This window comes from Alligator sinensis, unplaced genomic scaffold (assembly GCF_000455745.1).
Source record: "Alligator sinensis unplaced genomic scaffold, ASM45574v1 scaffold1086_1, whole genome shotgun sequence".
Lineage (NCBI taxonomy): Eukaryota > Metazoa > Chordata > Crocodylia > Alligatoridae > Alligator > Alligator sinensis.
The window spans coordinates 817,176-842,376 of record NW_005842600.1 but is presented as its reverse complement, the minus strand read 5'-3'; the positions used below and the strand labels follow the sequence as shown (position 1 = coordinate 842,376).

The window sequence follows — 25,201 nt, the reverse complement described above, 5'->3', positions numbered from 1 at the left end:
GTGGCACCTTTGGGGCAGACAAGCCCTGTGTGCCCCTCTCTCAGATGACCATGTAAAACAACCCAGGTGGTCCTGTTTCCCTTGTTTCTACCCCAGGTATCAAAGCCTACTACTACTGGATGTTTCATGGATATATTTGTGCATTGTTAGATAGGTATTATCAAATGGTGGGACTAGCACAGTTTCCAGGCTCAAACTTGGAGTCGAACTGGGAAGGATAAAGGATATCTGAGGGCTGCCTGATACAAGGGTAGCCTCATCACAACCATCTCAGTTTCCAGCAACTGCTTCTTAGCAGGAAGCTAGCCTTTGCTCCTCAGGTCAAAGGCTCACCAGGCTAATTTGGTTCTGTAGCCAGGGAACAATATGGTTAACATCACATCCAGCCCCTTTTGGCTCCCCAGTACAAATGACAAGGTACCCATTTATTGCAAGGGGCAACCTTCAATTCAAGTCTGTAGCAAGGCTCCAATTCATGATTCTGGATCCATATTTGCCAACATACCCCTTAGCACTCCAGAAGAAAGGAAAGCTTTAACTAGCCCAACCAACAATGGATCCAACTGACAATGTATGAGGGGCAAGTTTCTCAAAGCAAAAATACATATCTGATACATTATACCAAAAAGTCATTCTCCACTATCCATTATCCATTATCATTATCCAAAGATACAACCCAGATTAGCCAAGTTGGACATGATTCCTACAGAGCAGCTGGCTGATTATAGTGCCATCATGGGTCAAGTCAGGTCCATACAACTTTTGCTGCAGGGACTCAAGGAACTTGGGGAACAAGAAATGGCTGTGTGAAATAACTTTTTGATGATTTAAGTATTAGTCAAAGTGGCACCAAGTAACTCTGTAAGCGCCTTGCTGGATAATGCAAGTTGACAAACAACATCCAGACCAATGTATTGAAACTTGTCTTGCATGGGTCTAAGGCTTCAGACCTTCCTCCAGCCATGTGGCAGAAGACAAAATAGGGCAGTAGAAGAGAAAAAGAGCAGGCATGCAGGAAGGAGGGATACACCAGCACAGCAATTGTTCCAAAGGTCTTGGGCACAGCCCAGGTACTTGCAGCTCCAGGTCCATTCAGCATTCAAGCTTTCTAGTGTGATGGAGAACAAGAAGAATGAATGCTAAGCATGAGGCTGCTGCGTTGTGGTGGGATCAGCTGCCGACTAGGGACTAGACTGAGGCCACCAGCAAATTTACAAGAGGGCACTGAACAGCCACCAGATACATTCTCAGTCATATAATCATAGAAAATGAGAAAAGACCATGCCCCCTGCTACAGAGGAAGGCAGAAACCACATTCCATGCCAATCTCACTGGGACATAGAATTCTTTCCTGATACCAAACGTGGCATGAGAAGGCACAGAAACATAGACAGGAAGGGTTGGAAGGGACCTCAGGAGGTCACATCTAGTCCAACCCCCTGCTCAAAGCAGGACTAACCCCAACTAGTTCATCCCAGCCAAGGCTTTCATCTAGCCAGGTCTTAAAAACCTCCAAGGATGGAGATGCCACAACCTGTCTGGGTAACTTGTTCCAGTGTTTTACTACCCTTCTCATGAGAAAGTTCTCCTTAATATCTAAACTCATTTCCCCTTGCTACAACGTGAGCCATCACTGAAAACAGTCCAGCTCCATCCTCTTTGGTACCACCCTGCAGGGAGTTGAAGGCTGCTATTCAATCCCCTCTCAGTCTCCTCTTCTGCAGACTAAATAAGCCCAGTTCCTTCAATCTCTGCTCAGAACTCATGTGCTTCAGCCCCCAAACCATTTTTGTTGCCCTCTGCTGGACTCTCCAATCTGTCCACATCTTTCTGTAGTGGGGGCCCCAAAACTAGTGGACACAGGACTTTAGATGTGGCCTCGCCAGTGCAGAATAGAGAGGAAGAATCACTTCCCTTGATCTGCTGGCAACACTCCTACCAATGCAGCCCAGTATGCCATTAGCCTTCTTCGCAACAAGGGCACACTGTTGGCTCATATTCAGCTTCTTGTCCACTTTAACCCCCAGGTCATTTTTTGCAGAGCTGCTGCTTAGCCAGTCAGTCCCCAGCCTGTACCGGTGCATGGGATTATACAACCAATATAACCCTCACAGCTCTGAGCAACATCAAAGAAATCGGAAGTACTCTGATGCTGTTGCGATGGGCATCTCAGAAATTCCTGACATAGGCAGGCAGAATAGAACCGCTCCAGTTCTCTTTTGCATTCAAACTAGCACCACAGTTCATTCTCTGACAAAAACGATGTAGAAATGAGATGGCCATCACCATAGCAACAAGTATAGCTCATACCACAATGCCCCGCACAAGTGCCTCATGTCTGATTCAGAAAGGACATCTGCCTATACGTAATGATGATCAGGTAGCTGTTGCTCATTCTTTTGCTGCCATATTCCAACATAGAAAGAAAAACATCTTTAGTATAATTTGTTTAGCCTACCAATTTTAACAATAGCCTCATTAATATAAAAGATTCATGCTGTCATACCAAGATTTTGAGGGCACCAGGCTGTGTGTTTACTTGGAGGTCCAAATTGAATTCCATCCTGTCCTCATACAGAGAATCCTCCTCTATGTCCTGGCCTATCTCTCTCCAGTCCATTGCAGAGAAGAGATGTCCTTCATCTTGCTCAGTATGAGTAACTCATGAATTTTACTATGTCCCTGGGTGATCTCTCTTACACACATGAATGAGATTTATCCAGCACTGAAAACAATACCTAAAGTTTGAGTAGGCTCAATGCAAACCATTTTGCACAACATGATAGTGCAAGAATAAAAGATGTGCTAAGACAGAAGAGATAGACAAGTGAGGTGCTTTTTCAGTACTTATTGTCCCCTGACAAATAAATCACCCATCACAATATTGCTTGTCCTTGTTTGTTCACTCTCTAGGATTAGGTTGAGCAAGAAATCATTCTCTCTGAAATACCTGTACCACCTACATACATCCAGAGGACATTTTCATTTGTAGACATAAAAATGACAGATGTAGGGTAAAAGAACAGTGGTGTTATTTCTCACTGAATGTTGCTACAGACCTAAAAATGTATGTAGCCCTTAGCAAAAGTCACTAAATAATCAACTGCAAGTGGGCAGCCTCCTCCCATGGCTGGCATGCAATGGTATGTTTGTAGTAAGTTGCATAAAAGCCATGTAATAGGGGTTTTCTATTTCTTCCTACAGCATGGATTGACTTTGAAAAACAAAAAGGAAAGACTCATATGGTCGCAATCAGTAAGTTAACGCATCCCAGCTGCTACAGGCTAATTCTAAATTGCAACAAGCTTGACCATATTCCTTTAACAAAAGCTGTTATTTCTACCTTTCAGCTATTTCCTATTTAAAAGGTTTCACAAATATTAAGGAGAGGATGGATGGACCTGTGTAATCACTGTATTACTGTCCTCCCATGATTTATTCATTTCATCTCCATGGGATTTCCTCTCATACATAACCTCTCATAGGTTATGTTTCTGTCACAGACCCAATTAAGCAGAATCCCTGGACCAATTATGTGTTAACTGACCCCTGACTAATTATGATCCTCATGCCCTGTGTCTAATTTGCTGGGGTGACTGAACCTAGGCTGGGAAACTGCAGACACCCAAGAAACAATCCTGTAGTCAGCATCTTCAAATGTAGGCAAAGCTGGGCAATTCCTTTCTATTAATTTCTACCCAACAGTGAAAAATATAACATGAAACATTTCAGCCTACAAAGGATCTTAACAACAAGTGGTTGGATATGGGAGTGAGTGATTCAGGCTGAACATTGTGTTTTTCCTGTTTAATGCATTATCTGGGGCTGGGAGGAGGGTTACTTATAAAAGACAACCCACTTGCAAAGTAATTACCTTCAAGTCCATAGGATAGCTCTGAAGAACAGCATTTTTTACAGGTTTAGCTTGAGGGGAAATACCTAGTTTCACATCTTGATTTCCAATCCTACCTAGTTCTTCTCATTTTGAGTCAAGAAGAATGTTTCTTCCTGCTAACACAGCACAAAGATATTGAGATTTAGGGACCTGATCACCAACTTAATCAGTTCTACAGAAAGACTCCTTCCTGTTATCTCCCAAGAACCCTGGATCAGATCACCAAACCCTCTCTCTTGGTCACTGCCGTCTGGCTGGCAGTTATGAGGTGAGGTGTGGGATATGTGAGATAATGCACACTAACCATGTCATTCAGGAATGGAAGATCTGTTCTGTCCTCTCTATTTCTGGGTCACTGCCTTCCCTTTGGTTGTAGGAGGCCACAAAGGATGAGGTAGAGGGTCTGGGAATGGACTACTCCATGGACTAAAACACAGAGAGAACATAGAAGCAAGTAAATGACTCTCCCTACACCTGAACTTCAGACTCCCTGGATTTCATAGGGTAGATACCTGGTAAAATATCACCTGTTACTGGCAAACTGCAAAAATCAGAATTTACTTCCTAGGTCCACATTTCCAAGAAGATGACGAAGGGAAGACACTGCTAACAGCTACAAAAATGATTCAAGATTTGGAAAACACACTTTTTTATAAGAGCCTAGAATCCAATCTGCTTGCAGTACTGAAGAAGAAGGTAAGAGGCAACTTGGTCATGACCTCTAAGGATCCACAGGGGTAGAGATGTTTGATCGTAGCAGGCTTTTGGATCTCTCAGAGAACGGCAGAACAAAAGCCAGTGGCAGGATGTGGCAGCTAGAACAATTCCAAATGGAAATGAAATACAGCCTTTAACAGTGAGGATGATGCTACGGTTCTACAACATAGTTCTTCTCTTCCCATGCTATCTGTAAGTGCTTATAAAGGAACGCATCCTGGTCTTCAGCTTGCTTTGGTGATCTATAATAGACCTCCATCAACATCCCCTTCTGCCTGGTACTAATTAGGGCGTTAATATGTATGCATTATGGGTCCTGTGATTCTGAGTTACCAATAACTCTAAAACATGCAACAGTGTCTTAGATCTAAGTCCCATCTCTCCCACCTACCCCCTAGCCCCACCTCCATTTCACCCTCTCTGTCCTACTGAAACTGGTTATAAAATAAAGGCTTGGGCAGGCAACAGTTTTTCTCATCCTGCAATAATTGTCAAGATTTTGCATAATTTTCCCATCTCAAATTAGGAAGAAAAGTCAAAATAGCTCAAACTGTTTTTGTAAACCAACAACCACAAAAAACAAATTGCATCAGGACAACCAAAATTGAAGCCATCTCCAACTAGGATATTTTGACAATTTCAAAACTTCTCTTCAATTCTTTTTCCAAAATTGACCCACACCAAACCTTTCCCACACACAATTTCAGCTTTGAGGAATCAGAATTTTCTCATGAAAATCTGTTTTTAACTTTCTGTTTTAATCTAATGACTGGGAAGGGGGGAAGCAGGGGGTTGATTCATTATTTTAGAACACTTGGGGTTGGTAATACTGAATAATAACATGGCAGCTCTGCATTGATTTGTATATTAAGCAGTTTATTAGCACCCAAAGTTGCTTGGTGCCTTCTGTGCTGAGCCCTAAGCAACTGGGAAGTGATTCTGTGACATGCTTTTTTATATATTAAGAAGCCAGAAGGCAATGAAGACAAAATCCTAAAAAGTAGCAAGCAGGGACATTAGGCCGCTTTGACTGTATGTTCATTTTAAAAAGACCTTGAGTACTGTATCCTCTTTGCAAATTAAACCTTCTAGCAACAGAAGGATACAAATGTGCAATGCTTGACAAAGCTGCAGGCAAAAAAACAGGGAATCCAAGCAGCATGAAGGCTTGGCATCTGGGCAAAAAATGTGCCTTAGGCAGCACCCCAAAGGACTCTCCACATACTCGCTTCCTGACTTTTGTTTCGATCCTTGTCTGCAAACATCAGCTGATGCTCTTGGCTCGACACGGGTTCCTTTAGAAAATGTCCCCAGAAATACAGTAGTCCTGGGTCTCCTCCATGGAGTAAAGACTATTGCTGTGATCCTTAAGCTCAGTTGGCCAATTCTCCTCACCCACATGTGGAATTGGACAGAAGGGAGGGCCAAAACATACTGCAGCAGTCTCTAGCAGTGAGGAAAAGGGAGGAAGGAGAGCTATGGATAGGCCACCACGATTGTTTTCTCCATTATGGAACGGTGAATGAGAACCAGTACACAAGGGGCTTCTTTAGCTGTGGTGGGGCAGTGTCACCGTGAGGGTGTTTGGGGAGCTAGATATAGTCCAAGAAGACTGGACAAGCTGTCCAGGCAGGGGGTGCTATAGCTATCCTGCCTGGGAGTTTTCTGTGATCCAAACTTTAATAGGACAGTAGCAGCTGTCTTCAGCCTAGTGGAGAGAGTCCCCTAACTAAGCCCCCAAATTTCATTACAGAAGCTGAGCACCACAGGCTGAGACACACCATCAAGGCCTGGATAGCTCAGGGCCAAATGTTCAAAGTGTCTGCACTCACAACCAAAGCCAGATTTTCTAAGGTGCACAATAGGACAACAGGAGTTGCTGAAGGCTGGACGTTCTTGAAAACTGTGGCCGGTGAGCCCCTCAGAAAACCAAGCTGACCAGTTCTGGCGATGTACCTCCATGAACAGAAAGGGACAAGCAAACTTGGCTTGTGTAGACTGGAATGGATTAATACTCACAGCAGTCTCAGCTGGACAGAGCCACTGGCTGCCAGCAAAGTGCAGGCTCACTTCGCCATTGTGGAAAACCTAGGACATGTTTCCTGCCTGAGTCTGTGCTCTCTGAACCCTGCTACCCAGCTATTACAGTGGCCTTGGAGACATGAATTACCTATCTAATTCTGTGTAGGAAGTGGCTGCTTTTCTCTTACCAGCCAACTCCTCACTCCCCAATCCACCAGCATTTTCTGAATTTCAGTGTTCTTGAACATCCTGCAGAAATCAGGGCCTCCAGATACAAACACAACCTAATGCCGAACACAAATCTACATTCAGTGTGTGCAAGTATGCCTCTGCCTGGTGAAGAGTACAGTATGCAAATGCTCTGCAGAGCAAGAAGTCACTGGGAAGGATGGGGTGGGGAGGAATAATGATCTGTAGTTATTTAAGGGTGTTTGCATGTACATGGGTCCTGGGAAATGTTTGCAACACACATATGGAGGTTTAGATGAATAGCAGGATTAGCAGGAAGGCAACATAATAGCCGCAGAGAAGCAGCTTTTCAGTAAACTCTTCAAAGGGACTAAGAAACAATACCTGGACTATTGACCCCTGACGATGCTACTTGGAGATACCAATTAAGTTATATAGTTGTTTTGCCAAGGCTTAGGACAGGAATAGAAGAGTTCCTCTCTACTGAGAAAGGAAGATGGCTGTCTGTGCCTGTTTGAGACACTGAAGCAGACGCTATGGGAAGGATCTAAGGGTAAGAGAGACAAGCATCTTGGACCTTTATTGTTGTAAAGGGGGGATGTGCTCAGAGGGACTAGATTGGAGTTAAAGGGGAAATTAAATTGTGACAGTCTCACAATAACACACACAATAATCGCACACAAATCCACCGTAAAAGAAACTGGTGCAGGGAAAATGATCTATCTAGCAAGAGTAACATACAATTTACTGAGCGGGGTGGCCAACCTGCAGTATGGGTGCTACAAGAGGCCTGAGCTGCCTTTGGTGTGGCTTGTGCCAGAGGGGACTGGCAAAATAGTGGCAGATAGGGCAAGGAGCAAAAAGCAGAGCATCAAATCAGGCAGGGAGCAATGGGCAGAGAATAGAAAGCTGAGTAGCAGATTGAGGAAGGGAAATAGATTGGAGTGGCACTCAGGGAGGGTGAGGGGCTAATTTGTGACATGCCTGCCAAAAAAGACTGGCCCTCACTACACTGGAGAATCCATGGAGTTAGATCAGTGTTAAAATGATGCCAGGGAGGTTCTGCATCTGAATTATGAAGGAATACCCCTGCTGAGAGTCTAGGAGGTTCAGGTAGAGACACTCCAGGTTCTGCTGAGGTTTGTACATCTATCTTTTCCAAAAATGTATTCAGAATGTGCCCAGAGCTCAATTCACAGCCATCCATGAATGTGGCCAAGTCCACACCCAATAAACTCGTTAAAAGCTGTCAGTATAACAGTTCTTCCAGATACATGAATCCCACATGCAAAAATCCCACATTATGAACCTTATATGAAAAGCATGCAAGGGGCCTAGAGTCTGGGTCTGCTGTTCCCAAATTGTGCATAAATGCCCCAGACCTGCAGCTTTGTGGCTGTGTATGAGTCATTTAGGGGCATCAAATGAAATAGGGCTTCACTCTTATTAATGTCTAAGACAAGAACAGAGAACTAGCCAGAAATTAGCAGCAACAAATGGGCACTTTTTGAGCTGCAACAGGTTGTTTCAGCAACTCTTGAGAGGAAAATAATGGGCTCCAAGGCTTCTTATAGACCAATGTGCCCTGGAGAACTGTAATTTCAGAAGGATTAAATGATGAGCTGTGAGTACTAAGGAGAAATAAACACAATTATCTTCTTCCCATGGAGGCTCAGGTACTTCATATGAGCACAGCTAGGATTTCTGATCTTAATTTTTTTAACTATGGTAAAAAAAAATGCAACGTTCCCGTCACCATCCCCTGTGATACAAGTGCAGATTTGCAACCAACACTGGGATAGATCCTCAGCTGATGTGTATCCACATATCTCCACTGAAGTCAGTGGCATTATGAGGATTTATTCCTAAAACTTTCCCTCAACCGTGACTCAAATGTGGGTTGGCCTTCCTGAGAAGCAGCCATCAGACAGTGTTGGTAATCTAACACAGCACCACAGCAAGCCTAGAAGTGGAATTACCTTTTTTCCTATTGTGAAATATTTCCAGGATTGAGCTTGGTAGGTTGGAATATTCTGATAAGACACAAACTTCCCATCCATCCACTTGTAGATAGCGGACCCAGGTGGAGTCTGTCGGTTGGCTGTTGCCGCAAAGAGTCCCACCTCCGGAATGGCAAAGATCTCAATGCCCAGGGTTTCAGAATTGGTGACCAGGTTCTGATATTCTTCCACGTAGTCCAGCCTCTCTTTAGCTAGGAAATCACAAACAGAAAGAGAAATATCAAGCACAGCTTAAAAATAGGTATCCTCTGAATTTAGTGGTGTTCCAAGGTTCTTTGGAGAGCGAGATTGGTGACAATACATTTTATATGGCACTTTGTAGCCACCGTATACATATTAGGGTCCCCACAATAAAAGGCTTAAAAATAAAGGGCTAAATAATTTACAGCTGACCTACAACTATTCCACATGGACCATACTGTTTGGTCACCAAAGTGCTCTAACCATCAGGCAGTGGGCTAAGCTGTTGGGGAAAACAGCCCTCCTGGTGGACTGCCTTCTTCTAGGGGAGTGTCTACCTCACTGGACCACAGTCATACAACCTTTCACCTGTTCTTTCTTCTAGTCCCAGGAATCCAATTTTCTTGATTCCCCAAGCGTGTTAGATCAACAGGTAAGGGGATCCGTTAAGCCTAGCCCACAGCCTGGTAGTTATGATGTGAGGGATGCAGTGCTTAAGTAATAGTCCAGATCAGGGGTGCTCAACCCCTAGTCTGGAGGCCAGATCCAGCTTATGGAGCCATGTCATCTAGCCTAAGGACCCCCAGTCCAGAAATCTAGTGGCAAGGGAATGGTGGGAGCAATGGCTGTTCCCCTGCTGCCAGATTTCAGGACTTGTGAGGAGCCCCGCATGCTAGATGGCACCAGCATGTAGCTGAATCCAGGCTTGTGGAGTCAAGCCAGCACACGGCAGGATTCAGGTACCTGCGGGTGGTGGGATCTGAGTATGCAGGACCAGGCCAGCACACCAAGGGACTGACCTCACTTGTTGACCCCACACAGGATCCAGCTTGTGGAGCAAGCCTGCACCACTCATACCACCCATGGGGACAGAAAATTGGGCACTGCTGGTATAGATTGCCACGATGCAGACTCAACACCCAAGTCTAGGAGCCTAGTGTTCATTTCAAGTCTAGGAGCCTAGACCAAAATGGAGATGTCTAATGGATTCATAGATTCATAGATGTTATATTGAGCCTGTAAGTGTGTTGCTGGTTGTTTCTCCCTAGGTGGAGCACCTTATACTTCTTGGTGTTGAACGTCCTCGGGTTTTGATCTGCCCAACTTGCAAGCCTGTCCAGGTCAGTCAGTATCCCCAGCCTAACCTCCAGTGTGACTGCAGTCCCCTATAATTTGGTGTCATCTTTCAACTTTGTCAGTCCGCTTTTAACACCTGAATCCAAATCATTAATGAATACATTAAAAAGTATTGGTCTGAGTACTGAGCCCTGAGGGATGCCACTGGTCACCAAGTGCCATGTTGACTTAGTTCCATCTATTATTACTCTCTAGGTCCTGCCTCGGAGCCAGTTTCCTAGCCAACAGACCGTTGGGTTATCAAGGCTGCAGTTCCCCCATTTTACCATGAGCACATTGTGGGAGTGGCAGCAGGCAGGCAGTTCTATGGCCATTCTCCAGGTTGACAAATCTTGGTAGAGGTCGTAGACATTGTTGTAACACAACCAGGTTCTGTGTCCTGGTGGCAGGCGTTGTAACAGAGACCAAGCCAGCTGTGGCAGCTGTGGTGGCTGGGCTGGAAGCTGTCACTTTTGTGCCCCTTTCAAGTGGATGACTGGGGCTGGTGCCCTGGTTGCTCACCTTTTGTTACACTACTGCAACTTATACAAAGTGCTACAGCACAATTCAAACTAGTCCACAAGGAGTAGACAGTTCCTGATTTAAAACTGGATCTTGAAATGGAGAAGGTAGGAGTGCTTGACATTGCTTCACAACCCCCGCCCAGGAGCAAACAGCATGCACACTGATATCACTCTTTGAGATATGGATGTGGTGCGCATGCATGCACAGACACCTACTTGCCTACTGGAATACCGCATTAGTCAAGATAATCTGAAACATGCAAGGAATCCTAAACGCTGCCTTTTCCCCAACCACATCACGGAGACCACGTGGCTCAGAGGGATGAACAGAGGGGCTCCGAGCTGTGCGCTGAAATTCTATCTTTGCTGCTGACCAGCTTTCATAGCCCTTTGTACTTCCAGTAATAACACTGTACAGGCAATACCTAGCTGGCTTTGCAGTAAATTCCAATGTGCTCAGTAAATACCACTTCCCACACTTTACCACTCTGCCAGAACAGGACCAACCCCACAATCTGTAAAGAGCCTCAGGTACATTTAGGAACATTCTGATTACAGTGTAGTTACCACCACCAAGACATGTCAGTATGGGGTGGTTGTTTCATTAGGGTTTTACCCAAGAAAACATCATAGAGCCCAATGACAGTAAACGAGCAGTAGTATCATTTCTCATTTCCACTTTAGCAGCTCCAGAGCCCCAGTCATGCATGTGTCCAAACGCAGAAGAAAGAATGAGGCAATGCAGTAAACGTGACAGACATTGGTCTCAGCACTTTAGCACCCTAACTCCAGTTGAAAGGACTGCGACTTCCAACATAGCAGGTTGGATTGATGAGTTGCGTTGCAGCTGGTCTTGGAAGCTCCCAGCTGTGCAGAAGCTGGTAGTATTCAAGTCCTCTTTCAGAATAAGAAAAGTGTAATGCTTAATAAATGGCAGATTTCTGTCCCCGATCTCTCAGAGCATTACACAAGCAGGCAAGTGAGCACTGGTACAACCCATCCATTCACTTTCCTTCCCTCAGGAAGTTCTTCATGTACAACAAGCCCACTTACATGCCAGTGACTAGCAGCTAGAAGATGGCGCTACTTCTAACATGGGGAAGTGATTCTCCACCAGTCATTCTTAGTGAGATCCTTCCCAGTGGGATGACATGCCTGGCCTCTGTGCCAGGAGGTAAGTGACTGCTACTCCTCCTGTCTGGCACTGGGCACTCCAGTGTCCTACAGAGAGGGACCACCCAGGGCTGCTCCCTAACCCACTGCAGTCCCTGTACTGGCCCCTGCACTCAAAGCAGCATGCTCTGGAAGGCAGGCAGACTGACAGACAGACACCGGACTATGTGGCTTCCCTTTTCAGGCTGGCTTGTCCCTTCCCAGCTGCTCCCAATGCTCTGGGACTGTGTGAGGGGTCATGGGTAGACATGGCTCTGGTCACCGGCATTTGAGCCCTCAAAGGAGTAGCACTGGCTCCCTCAGGTACACACCAAGGGCTGGGTGAGGGCAGATGCCAAAAAAAGCAGGGTACCATGAGGTGAGGACCCTTGCCACCATCACTCAGCATCAGCTAGATTCTAGCTCAGTGGTTCTCAGATGCATGCCACTAAACTCCCAAAAGTCATAGAGAGGTGAAAATAGGCTAAAAGAGTTGAGACTGGTCTACACAATCCAGAAAAAAGATGTGCATTTAGAAATGCATGAAGTACAGCACGCAGAAGGGACTTCCCCAAGACCAGGCCAGAAGAGAGCTGGAAATGGCAGCCAGGTCTCCTAAGTCTTGTTCCAATGCCGTATGCTGTGTTGGTGAATCTACCTGGAAATTAACTTGCCCAAACCCTGCACAGACTCAGGATTCCCTGTCCCTAAACCCTCTCAGAAGTGCCTGCCCAGCATGCAGTTGAAAACCTCCAGTAGAAACAATCTTACAACTTCCACTTCAGGCACAACCCAAATGCCTAAACTCTTGGGTAAGCCAAGAAGGTACTGCCTCTGGGCATGCCAGAGCTGAGCCAGTTCTGGCCAAAATATAGCCAGCAGGAGAGTCTTGTTGCCAAAACAGGCTGGGTTCCTGTCAATTCCTTTCTTGAACATAGATATCTAAGGTCCCTTGTGAATCCCCTCCCTTGGCCCCTGCCCCAAAGACCTTACACTCTGCCTCTCTCCACCGCTAGGAGGCCCAAAGAGAGCCCTAATGGAGAAACCAACCACATACCCCATGCTCCTTACCTTCTAGCACAGAAAGCCATGCACTCCCGTTACAGAGATTCAGCCCCTTCTGAGAGACGTTAAACCAGAACTGCGCTTTCTCAGTCTTGGTGCAGGGCGGGCGGGACCCAAAAGTCACCTGCATCTTGGCTTCTGAGCACAAACAAAAGCACAACAGGCCCTGTTAAAGCCCCTGATGGAAACAAAGACCAAAATGATGGCTCTTGCTCGCTGCCCTCCCTACATGCACAGCTGGAGGCAGCAGAGCCCGGGCTGAGTCCACTAAGGTTTGGAGTGGATTACATAGCATGGGCCCCCAGTTGAGCACAACACCTAGGCACATGTTTAACTTAAAGCACATCAGTGTAGCCCCATGGATCTCAGTGAGATCACCGAGGTGCTAAAAGGACCCATGTGATTATGTGGCATGCTAAGTGATGGCCTTAGCTCATGCAGTGTGGGAGAGGACTGCCTGTCCTGTCTCTCTTTCCAGTATCAAGAAGCTAACTCCAAGCCCTGCTCTGCTGTTGCTGTTGGCTGTGCCCTGCTTCCTTCCTAACTCTTCTCCAGCTGCTGCATTGCCCACTTCGGCAGCCCATCATTTCCCACCCTGCCTCAACCTGCCTCAGGGTCTTCTGGCCAGAAGAGCACAGAGAGGGAAAGCCAACGTCTTCCTACACTCGTGATCTCAGTGCAGCTATTGCCCGAGTGTGAGGGGAAGGAGGTGTCACCTCTACTCCCTGTGAAACCCCTCTGTTTCCCCATGACAGTGGCTGAGATCAGTCAGGGCTCTCCTGGGGGAAGCAGACCTGCTCACACACCTGGTGCTAGTACAGTTTCTCTAAGCCACTGCCTACACACCGGCATGGGGACAACTTGCTGTGACTCAGGCTGAGGAAGGAATCACCTGGCTCATATCACCACTTGCCTTAGCCTTCACAAGGGGGCATGTAGAGGGCCCTCAGATCTCACTGTGCTGGGGTCTGCCTCACCTGTCTGCAGTAATGCTGGAAGCTCTGGGCTGAGGTCTTCTCACACTTAAACCAGTGTAAATAAGGCATTGCTCACTGAAGACTATGGAGTTTCACTAGGGAAACCAAGAGGAGGAGCAGGCCTTGTATTCTCCCAGTGCACTTGGAATCACCCCTTGCCACAACATCAGATCGTCTATTGTGATAACAAAGGACATGGACAAAATACAGCATGGCAGCACCGCCTGCCTGAGTCTGCTCAAAACACCCTAAATGAGAGCCCCAAGTTGCCTGAGTACTCTCCATTCAATTAAACAAGCTACTGAAGTTTGACTTGCAGATGTATTGGATGAGTGGCCTCTGGTCTGCTATAGACACCAATTTTTCTCTCTGGGTCATCCCCATGGCCCTCACAAAAACAGGCTTGGGAACTACTTCTCATCACTAACTACTTAGGGCTAGCAACCCACACCTTATTTTACCAGTCCTAAAACTAGGAAACAATTTCACTGGCACCAATAAATTTGATTAAATCTGCTGTTTCTGCAGGGAGTCACACTAAAATAGTGACAAGTCAAAAATACATTCAGAAAAACGTGATGCAATGATTCATGGCTTGAAATCTTTGCTTAACATGCCTTAAACTCTCCAGTGGTCACCAAGACCAACCACTAGGGCTTTAACATTTCAGCACCATTCCATATAGCCACAGCACTCTCCTCCTCCTAACTGTGCTACAGCTCTTGTATTAATCTTTCTATAATGTACTGAAAGGAAATGGCTTAAGGAAATGCATTATTTTGTATCTTACCGGCCATGTCTATGTGAGATGCTTTACTGCACAGTATACTAATCTACTGCACAGTAAAGCATCACCTCCTACACAAGAAGGTGCTTATTGTGCAGTAAATTAGTTTACTGTTTAGTAAATTTACTACCTGCATATGCAGGTAGTAAATATACTGTGCAGTAAAGCCAAATAGCATTAATGGCACATGTAGATGCACCCACTGTTACTCAAGTGTTGTTTTGTCTTGTGAGAAAAGAGCTACAGCTATCCCTTACCATGCTTGGTACAGAATGATTTCACTGGCGTGATTCACTCAAGATTGTTCTGTTCAAATGCAAGGCACTGATTCTACGAGTTTCCAAAAAGATGAGGAGAAAGCAAGAGAATATATAAAAATAGAAATGGAAAATACAAATTCCTTCCCTGTGACACAAAATAACTTGTAACTCCTATCTTAAAACTGCAATTCAACCACCTCATTCTGCTTTTCCCTCAGACTAACGTCAGGTCACATACAGTTAGATGGCCCTAGGGTGGCCTGTTCTAAAGATTTGCTAATGCAAGACAGTGAAGCGCCTCAAGAACTCTGTTTTGTTTTACTGACCGTATGGGTATTTCAGCACCTCATTGCTTCCTGGCTTCACTGGGAGGTCCTGTAGTACTGGGGGGATGGAGAGCACCGCTAGCTTAAGGTTCATGTTAGTGCATATCCTTGAGGTAGCATCAGATCCTGGCAACAGGACCAGCTGTCTTAACAAGCCCTGAAAAGAGAGGAAGAAAAACTAGGGAGATCACGTCCATCAAGACTGCAGGGCAACAGCCGCTTAAGGTGATGGTCTGAATTTTCCTTAAATTCTCCCTTAACTCCCCTCAAACTCTCAAACCCAGATTCTAGTCCACCTATTAGGCATTTAAGTGAATTGGGTACTCGACTGTGATCCTATTCTTTCTGAGCCCCTGAAAAACAGTTAATACAAAAGGTGGTTGTGTCCTCCTGCTCTTCATTGCTTTTTGTGACCCCCATCTTAAGGATAAGATGTTACAAAAGCAGATGTATTCATGGATTTTCAGGGCCTTGAATGTGGTGGAACAGAGCTGCATTTAGGGCCAGAGATTACTATACCACCTAGGATTAGATGCTTTACAGTCAAAGTGAGTATGATTTGTAAGCAAGAGTCAGAACTTAATAACACCCCTTTAGCTCTTCAAGATCAGTCCATGGCAACTGAACAGCCAGCATTAACTAGGAGACAAATGGTTTTCGAAACTAGACACATGAGTGGTTTCCCGGGAATCTGAGCAGTGTGGAATGGGGTCTGTTCCCTAGCTGCCAAAATCAGTCACAGGAATAAACTAGTTAATTAAAAAGTTAAAGAAATGTCTAGCTTTTAACTTTAGCTAGTTAAATTTTTCAGCTGTCAACTTTTAACTTTAACTAGTTCAAAAAAGATTAACTTTCACTTCTATAAAAGTATAAGTTAAAAGTAAAAAAAAAATGAAATCCAGCTTTCCCAGAGTTTTTCCTGACACAGTCACTCTCTAGGACTTGCATGGAATGATATTTCTTTATTGAAACACTAGGACTTGTTGGTTGAGAGATGGAGAGTAGTGCACCTTCCTATGAGAACTGGTCTCTTAAGAACTGCACGTCCCAGAGTTCCTTAGTTCATGCTGGCATTTTCTGTGCATTTGCAGAAGTCGATGGGGCAGCCAGGCGGCTGCAGGAGAGGGAACAAGCACAAGCAAGCAGAGACATTGATCCCAGTAAGAGTGGGAGCAAGCAGTGAGGGTGAAGCAGATGATGACTTTAAATTTTAATGAAGATCAGAACCAGCAGTCCAGGGCCCAAGAAGTTGAACATTACTTCTCATCTGTGAGAAACTTATTTGAGATGTCACCTACTATGAAAAAACTTTTCATCCGTTATAACACAGGCATTCCTTCATCTGCCCATGTAGAGCAATCGTTCAGTAGTGGGGGCTAAGTTTTGCAAGACAGAAGAGGAAAACTGTCAGATGTCTATTTTCAAATGCAGCTTTTGCTGAAATTCAATATGCATGTTTAAACCGTTTCTGCTATGCAACTGAACAGTTTTTTTCTCATTTAAACTGATTTTCTCATTTCAGTCTAATTTTGATGTTCAGACACTTTCATTATTTCTAATTCAGATGCATTTCATACCTTTTTGTTACCTTTTGAGCAATAAAAATTGTAACAACAGAGGTTTTCTGTGGAAACAGCCTTCATTTGTCACCTGGCTATGAATATCTCCTTTCTGTTATTCTGGTATACCTATATGATGCATTGACTTTTACAAAGTACTTGACATGGAGAGGGTGAGAAGGATCTAACATTACATAGGTATTGGTAAATTGTTATTCTGAAAACTGTATGACAAGTATAATATTGTTTTTGGGTAAAGCAGGGTGAGTTCTGAGTAAATTAGTGTGCTTCTGTCGGCTTATGGAAAAGAAACCCACTCCTTGCATTTGAAAATGAAAAATGATGCTAAGAGGCAATTCACCACGTTTCACGCATTTCTTATGAATCAACTTAACTTTTAACTAATCACTTTCTTTTTAACTTACCTTTTAACTAGTTGAAAGTGGAAATATTTAACTTTTAACTTAACTCACGTTAATTTTAAAGGCTGCTAACTTTTAACTTTAACTAGTTACAATTTTCATAAACGTAACCCCTGACTGGCCAAAATCAGTACCAAGAATGACCAGGTAGAAGATGTTGCCTTTTAACAAGGGCATGTAGACTTGTGCCTTTACCAAATCTCTGATGTTTTGAAATGCTTTAGTTCTTGCCCCACCACCCCCAAAAGCCTGAGAAATACTGGACAGTCAGTATTTTTCACTCCTCCATAATATCTGCTACAGAATACTACTCTTTTGTAACCTTCCCCCACTCCTCTATTGCCACCTAAGTTTTTTCATTAGGTCACGAAAGCCTGAAAAAGTGGAAAAAATCTGTTAGGCCAGACTGCATTAGTTATAGCTAGCCCACCTCTCACATGAGTATCAATGAATCCACACGCTGCACGTCACTCCCCATCCAGCTACAGAATGGCCTGGTGTAAGTGGAAGGTAAAAAACACACAGCTAAAAACTGATTCTTCTTCTCTGTCTGTGTACAGTTCCTCAGCACTTCAAATGCTCAGCACCACATCCATAGCTCACTGCTTGTTGCTTTGCAGCTGGCAATTGAGGCCAGAATTCAAAGATATTTAGATGCCTGAAGATGTGTATAGGTGTCTAGTGGGGTCTACAAGAACACTTAAGCAGGTTTGGTGTCTAAATCTCATTGGTTTCAAGGAGAGTTCATTGTCTACCTTATATGGTTTGGTCAGCCCCCAAAATCTGGCTAGAGGCTGCTGTGATCAGCTCTACTGAAATCACCTAAGCCAGACAGGCAGAAGGGCAAAGAGTTCAGCAGCTATTTTGTTCAAAGTTGCTTCTAGTCTGTGAGGCAGGAGTCACCTCCACTGGGCTCTCTCCTGGGGACTTTATTCAGTTCCTTCCTGTTCCTTTTCTAAAATATCCATCATTTGAGAGTGGAGAGATGTGCTTTGCTTTTGGCCTGTGGATGTATATCATACAAATGGGCTTATTCTGCGTCAGGTTTCAAATGTGTTCATGACCTTTCTGGCTGGGCGGCTGGTGTTAACACTGCCTCGCTCTTTCTGAGAGCACGCATTTGCCTAGTGCCTGGACCTACAGCTCAGTAAAGGAAAAGCTGCTGGGGAAAACAAAAAAAAAAAATGGATTGGCCATTCTACAGGAAGGGGGAGAGAAGGAAAAATAGACTGGAAAAGCAGAACTGTCAAGGGTTCTTATGGCCTTGCTGTACCGCCCAACAGACCACGCAGATGAGGGACCAGGGCCAGTCAGCTCTATTCTTCCCTGCTCCAAATTGGCTACAGTTTACTGCTGGCTGCCACCAACAGCACTTCTTTCCCCTTTTGTCAGCACTAATGAATGTAAGAAGACTGGCCCTAAGCTCCCTGATCCAGCCTCACCCCCTGCCAGCTGATCCATGCATCCGGTCTCCAGGCATGGGGACCCTGTGACAGGAGTCTGCTGTCCCAGTGCAATCTAACTCTGAACAACCTCTTCAGGATGAGCTGTTGAAGCCTTGGGCTCCTGGGGGCTTTGTATGTAAGCAGGGCTCTGCTTTGCAAGGCTTTTCTGCCTGGCAGCTGCATTTGCTGTTGCTCCACGGAAGCCCGAATGTCAAAAGTTCCCAAATCTCCTGATCTTTCCAGGCTACCACTCTGTCATCGAAGCTGAGGGTCCCTCCACCCCAGCCTTGCAAGTCCCTACTGGACCATCTCCTCCATACCAACTCATCCCTCCCTCCATGCTGTCTCCACCCCATAGACCCCAACCTTGTCCCTGGAGGAGCAGGGCTGGTATACAGGATCTACAACCTGTTCTCCCTGGCTGGGCAGCACCCCTGCTCTGCTCTGCACTGGGGGCCAGTGGGGCAGGAGCAGAGCTGCTAGGGGCACGGGTTGTACCTGCAGCAGCCCTACCCCTCCACAGCACTACTGACCCCCTCTCCAGAAGAGGCCAACAGTCCAGGAGAGGAGGAGAAGCCCCCCAACACCCTCTGTCAAGAGATTGCCCATGTTCACCCCAATTTTGGGAGCTGCACTTTCCTGCACTCCTCCGACCATCTCCTACATGCCTTAGCACTCACTCACACACAACTACCCACCTATATGCACATCTGGGACACCCTATCTGGTGTGGCTGGCACTGAGTCTAGCTGGCAACACAGCCAACAATGCCCTCATGTATGAGAAGAAAACTGCCCCTCACCATTGAGAGCTGAAAGTGACTCCCAGAAACAGGGAGTCTTTTTTTACTGGGTCTCTGAAAACCCCTCAGAGGAATATCTGTGCTGAACGTGACCCAAAACAACACCCAGTGCAACAGCCCCTCAGGCTCTGGATTTGCATGGGTTAGAGTGCAGGAAGAAATGGCCTCCTAGCAGTTATCTCCACATTTAAACCACCTGAACATCACCCTAGCACAGAGGTGGGCAATTATTTCAGCAGAGGGCTGCTTACCAAGTTTTGGCAAGCTGTACATGGTCGCATGGGTAGTCCCGCCCCTTGGCAGGTGCCCCACCCCCTGGTAGCCATCTTGGGACTGGAAGTCCTGCCCCCTAACCCCTGACCTTTGCTACCAGAAGTCCCTCCCCTTGCCCCCAAAGTACTCCTTTCAGCAAGGGGTTTTGCTGTCTTGGAACCAAAAGAATGCCAAATTATATTCTAAAAAGTGAACATCTAAAACATTCATAGATTCATAGATGTCAGGGTCAGAAGGGACCTCAACAGATCATCGAGTCTGACCCCCTGCCTGGGCAGGCTGGGGTCAGACGCCCCCAGCCAGATGCCTATCCAGCCTTCTCTTGAAGACCCCCAAGGTAGGGGAAAGCACCACCTCCCTTGGGAGCCCTTCATGAATTTGATTTCAAAAAATATTTTTGTCCTGGTCTACATGTGTTTGTATAGTATGCATAGAGGTGATTGAATATAATAGTGTAAAATGAAGTCTTACTCTTGTATATTGTAGGGAGGTGGGTGGGTATAGGTTTGTGGGGGGCTGTAGGTATGTGGGTACGTCAGGTGTGGGGGTGGATAGGTGTGAGGGTATGGGTGGATGTGTGGATATGTGGGGTGTGGGTAGGTATGGGGTTTGTGGGGGAATGTGTGGGGGGGAGGGTGGCTGGGGTGTGTGAGGGGGTGTGGGTATGGGGGGCCACCCCATGCTCCTGGTCTGGGGATGTCGCCAGAAGCCACATGGTGCTGAAGCAGTGTGGGGGCAGGGAGGCAGGGAAATAGCTGGGGGCAAAGCAGGGCTGGGCTCCTGTCTCCTGCTGCCAGCTCCCCTGGGTCCTACTGCCCCTGGATCCTGTCATCTTTGACAGGCATCCAAGAGTAGATAAATATTTTCTAAATTTTTTAGGGGTCCCACAGGCCAGATAAAATGGTCTGCCAGGGTGAATCTGGCCCACAAGCCGTATTTTGCCCACCCCTGACCTAGCCTGAACATTTTGCTGATACTGCATTTGCGACTCAGATGTAGGAAGAGGTCCTGAAAAATGAACATGTGTGGTAAACAACTGAGTGGAAAATTCCTGAGTCAGTTCTGTACAGGATATGAAAGGCCCAGAGGTGCTGAATTTCTCCATTCTCTGTGGAAAACACAGTCAGATTTTGAACATTTCTGACTGCAGCCCCATTCAAATTAGGGCACTACTGCGATAGGAAATCAATCGCTTACTTTTTGTAATGGGCTCTCACTCTAGCGTTTGCAGTAACATGCTTTGCTTTAAGAGGCTGGGGCTTTTGGCATCAATGAATCTTACCTCTCATGGACACCAAAAGGGTCTGATCAGTGCTTTATTAAAACCCAGGGTAAAACAGCATCTAATCTGGCTGCAGAGTTGCCTGAGGAAAAGAGCTGTGAAATAATGCCTTTTCAACCTATGTTCACTCCTTCTGGCCATGTTTCTTCCATGCATGCTCACTTTCTACCAATATTCAGCCAGTCACGATTTGCTAGATTCAGTGTCCAGAGAAAATAAATTTCTAAGTCATGTGTTTTTTGAGCGCTTGTAGAAAATCACTTTTAAAGCCTCATCCATAGGTATACACACTAAAAGCACTTGCAATCTCATCCAGCCAGTGAACAGAAACAGTACCATGTGACCTGTCACAACCAAGCAACATAACTCAAAATGTTGGCCACAGAGTCCTCACAAAGACCTGCCCTTGACCAAATCAGGGAATAAACAAGCCATTCAGTGCCATGTCTGCAGATGAACTGTGGATAACTAAGAAAATCAAGGGAACTGACACAGGCCACAAATATTCTCCCAGTGGAGAAAGAGATTCATGTTGATAATGCTGTGAAGTATTTGAGCCACTCTACAAATGTCCTAAGAGAGGGAAGAAATGGAAAGATAGAAAAGTGGCGGGTTTCAGTGCTCCAAAGTAGTTTGAATTGCACTTGAAAAGAAACCTACCCACCGAACTAGATCCAGGCTGTCCAACTGGTGGCCCAAGGGGTTAAGACTGGAGGGTTTGTTGGCACAGCTGCCAGAGCCACTGCGTTGGTGCAGTTCCAGAACCCAGGGGGTAAATGCTGTTGCTACTTCCCCCCGGCACCTCCTTGATGCTGCCAAATTCAGGGTCTGCTAGTAACTCAGATCAGCAGCAAGGGAAAAGGGGGGCAAGTGGCAGCAGCAGTCAGTCCCTCGATTCCAGAGTTGCACAAGTTGGTGCCTCACTGCTAGAGGTAGGCCATCCAGCCCACAAGATGCCCCATGGGCTAGAACTGGCCCCTGGGCCAAATAAATTCCACAGCCCAAGTCTAGGCCATACAGATAGACCATATTTATTTAAAGGAATATGGAATCATGGGATATGAAAGCACCTCCAGGCTCCAACCTCTAGCACAGATGCAGGATTCATTATCCCTAACCCATCCCATTATTCTTAAATCTGTCCAACCTTTTCTTGGACAGCAAAAGCTGCAGAGACGGATCACATGTACCAAGTGCCCATAACACCATTGTTGCTCTTAACACCTGTGTTTAGAATCAACTCTCCAAACTCAACCAGGGTTTTATAATTGACTCAACTGTATGGAAGATTGGATTGGAAAAGAGAGTGTGGTGCAGCAGTGGTTAGATGCCAAGACAGAGGAACCAGGCACATGGGCTTATGTCTCCATAGTGTTCTAAGCATGCACCTGCATCTGGACCTAAGTTTGATCTGTCTTAATTGAGCTGTGATACTCTTGGAAGCACAGATGGGTCAGCCACAGCCAACTGCAGAATAGTTCAGTGGTGAGGGCCGATGATTCGGGAGCTTCTTCTCAGTTGCCTGAAAAATCTGACAAGTAGCTTACACTGGAATTTGAAAGTATTTCAACCAATGCAGGTGGCCAGTTCATTTTCCCATGGCGTCTATGGGGTGTGTGTGTGTGTGTGTGTGTGCGCGCGCGCGCGCAGGTGTGCGGGTGGAGATTTTCAAATTCATCCAGCCTCAGACTAACTCTGCAGTTTTTGGAATTGCTGGGATTTTCATCACAACAAAGCTGTTTTTGACCATCTCACTTCTAATGATGATCTTTGAGCAAGTGTCAGTGAAAGTGATGGGATTGGTGGAACGCAGGGGGAAAAAGACAGAATTTTGCTCTTATGCAGTAAATCAGAATTAAGCAGAAACCAAACTGTTTTCACAGAAACCATCTCAGCTATGAGCGGTTACATCAGTGATTCTCAACTAGGGTGTCACAAGATCCATCTAAGAGTGCTGTAGGGTGCTGCATAATATTAGCACTGCTAGGTACGCAAACACCTACACATGATGCATAAGATAAATCTAGAGATTTCAAATACGAATCCACAGGGTCAAAAACACTGTGACCTGCTGCGGTCCTTCTGAGTTCTTTGCAACAAAAGAATTGGTTTATTATTTTTCTGTAATAAAAAAAATGAGTGAAAGCTAAGAGTTGGCATTTTCTGAGGGGTGTTTTGAGTATAAAAACATTGAAAACCACTGTGTTACACAGACAATTCTCTTAGAGGGATACAGGCCCAGAAATGCATCATATTCAGCAGCCCAAAAGAATGCAGAGAATGCATTCAGAAGACAATCCAGGAGCCCAAATAAAGATCATTGTCTAATAATTTCAAGTTTAGACTGTGTTTATTTTAAAAGGGGATTTGCAGAAGCTGATATAACAACTTGGTGCATTTTTTTTAAATTTCAGCACTGAAAACAGACATGTGCAATGATAAACCCACTGATAAAAGCATGTAAATAAATTGAATTAGACCCTCAAAATGATGAACTTGACATAAAGATCTTGAGACTTCAAAAATCAAGCTAATTTGGGTGAATATGGTCATAGTTTTATGTTTTCCTCTGTAACTAGGAGTCACTTTCTTTTTTAATGAAAGCTTAGATCTTCATATAGTCACATGACTCCAACAGCTAGAACCTGATGGGAAAAAGCATTATTGCAAGACTAATAATAGAATTGCAAGAATGGGCAACACTGAATAGATTTGGCTCTGAATATTGTCACAGCATTTGCAGCTCTGACAAGACCTGAGCAGGAGAGCCAACACAGCCAAAGGGTGGAAATGGTTGGTTGGTTTTAATAGCTTGAGCTGGAAAAAATGCAAAGAGTGAACAAACAGCATGAATGGAAAAAGGAAAAGCAGATCTGCAAAAGCCCTGTAGTCTGGTGATACAGTGCCAAACCCTTGGTGTGGCTTCTGAACCTCACCTAATATCTGCATGGCCACTTGACCCCATCCCTGGCTCTGGGGTCAGGTCCAGAATGGCAATGTCTAGGCATCACTGAGTGGCATCATGGTGGTGTTGCCTCTGTGCAGGCCTTCCCCAGTTTCATAAAAAAGTGGTGTGTGCTCAAGCACCAAGAGAGTCTAAGAGATGGATTCTCTTGGTGTTTGGTAGAAGTGGTTAGAGGGGGTCATCATCAATCAGAGGAGAGTGCACAGTGCTCACCCTGGTTAGTATAGGAGAGAATTCTTTGTACTCAGAGACACCACCCTCAATTCCTGGCCACCAATGGGCTCTTTTCAGAGCCCATTCACAGTCCATTACTGTTAGCAGCTGACAGCGAACCACACAAGAAACCACTGACGTCATGCTGAGCATGTCTACACAGTCTCCCCATAGAGCCTGGAAGTGCCTAAACACACACCAAGAAGGATGCCCAATACAGAGAGCCTGAGAGCAGTGCTGGGGGGTATGCTCAGGGCTTTTCTAACTACATTGCCTTGGTTTCCTAGAAGGACACCGAGTCGGAGTGGGTAGAGGTGGTGGGTGGAGACAAGCCCTTAGTGACCTTAGCCAAACAATGTTTCTTACTTTTTGGGAGACTCCATTTTATTGGCCATGACATTCCCAAAGTCCTGGGAACTTGTGTACCTGCTGTTGTCTCTAGGAGAGGAGCAGGGTGTGATGATGTAAGAAGAACCTTGAGGGCAATTCCATGTGCCAACATAGCACCTTGTGCCTCAGCCTAGCATCAGTGGAGCTCTGCCCTGGCACAGCCATCTGTTCGCATGTTATCAGCTCCAGGACTGAGACCTAACACATTCAGAAAACGAACCCAGGATTGACTGGTTTGCTTTGTAAGACTGCAAGGGGCATCCCCTCAGACAAATTCCATATCAGGGGTGACATCTGCTTGCAGAAAAGCAAGCTGGCCATGTTTAATAATCTGCTTAGGTCTGCACCCATAAATCAAGATCTGTGTACATATCTATTAACATTTTGCAAATGTCTTAACAGAGAGTGGAAAAGCCACAACACTCCTCACGGGTTAATGCCATCTGCTTGGCTCAGCTCCCGCAGTGTCTGTTCTCAATATCAGGGATTCACAGAATGCAACTGGATTTTGGGCAGGACCTCCCACACTCAAGAAAACCCAAAGAACTTTGTGCAAAGCACATGAAAAATCCATTGCTGGCCACTGCTCTGTAGCAATCGCAGCACTCCCCTTCTAACT

General features: G+C 45.5%; 1 protein-coding gene across 1 annotated transcript in view; it reads right to left on the bottom strand.

The window, feature by feature from the left end:
- The window catches only part of TSPEAR (thrombospondin type laminin G domain and EAR repeats), a 49,072-nt gene that overhangs the window by 18,534 nt on the left and 5,337 nt on the right, over positions 1-25,201 (bottom strand). Inside the window, exons 4-6 of the mRNA XM_025214734.1 lie at positions 15,232-15,388; positions 12,888-13,019; positions 8,803-9,035 (exon numbers count right to left, since the gene is read on the bottom strand). Coding sequence (XP_025070519.1) covers positions 8,803-9,035; positions 12,888-13,019; positions 15,232-15,388 — 522 coding nt within the window. The remainder of the gene's footprint in view (positions 1-8,802; positions 9,036-12,887; positions 13,020-15,231; positions 15,389-25,201) is intronic.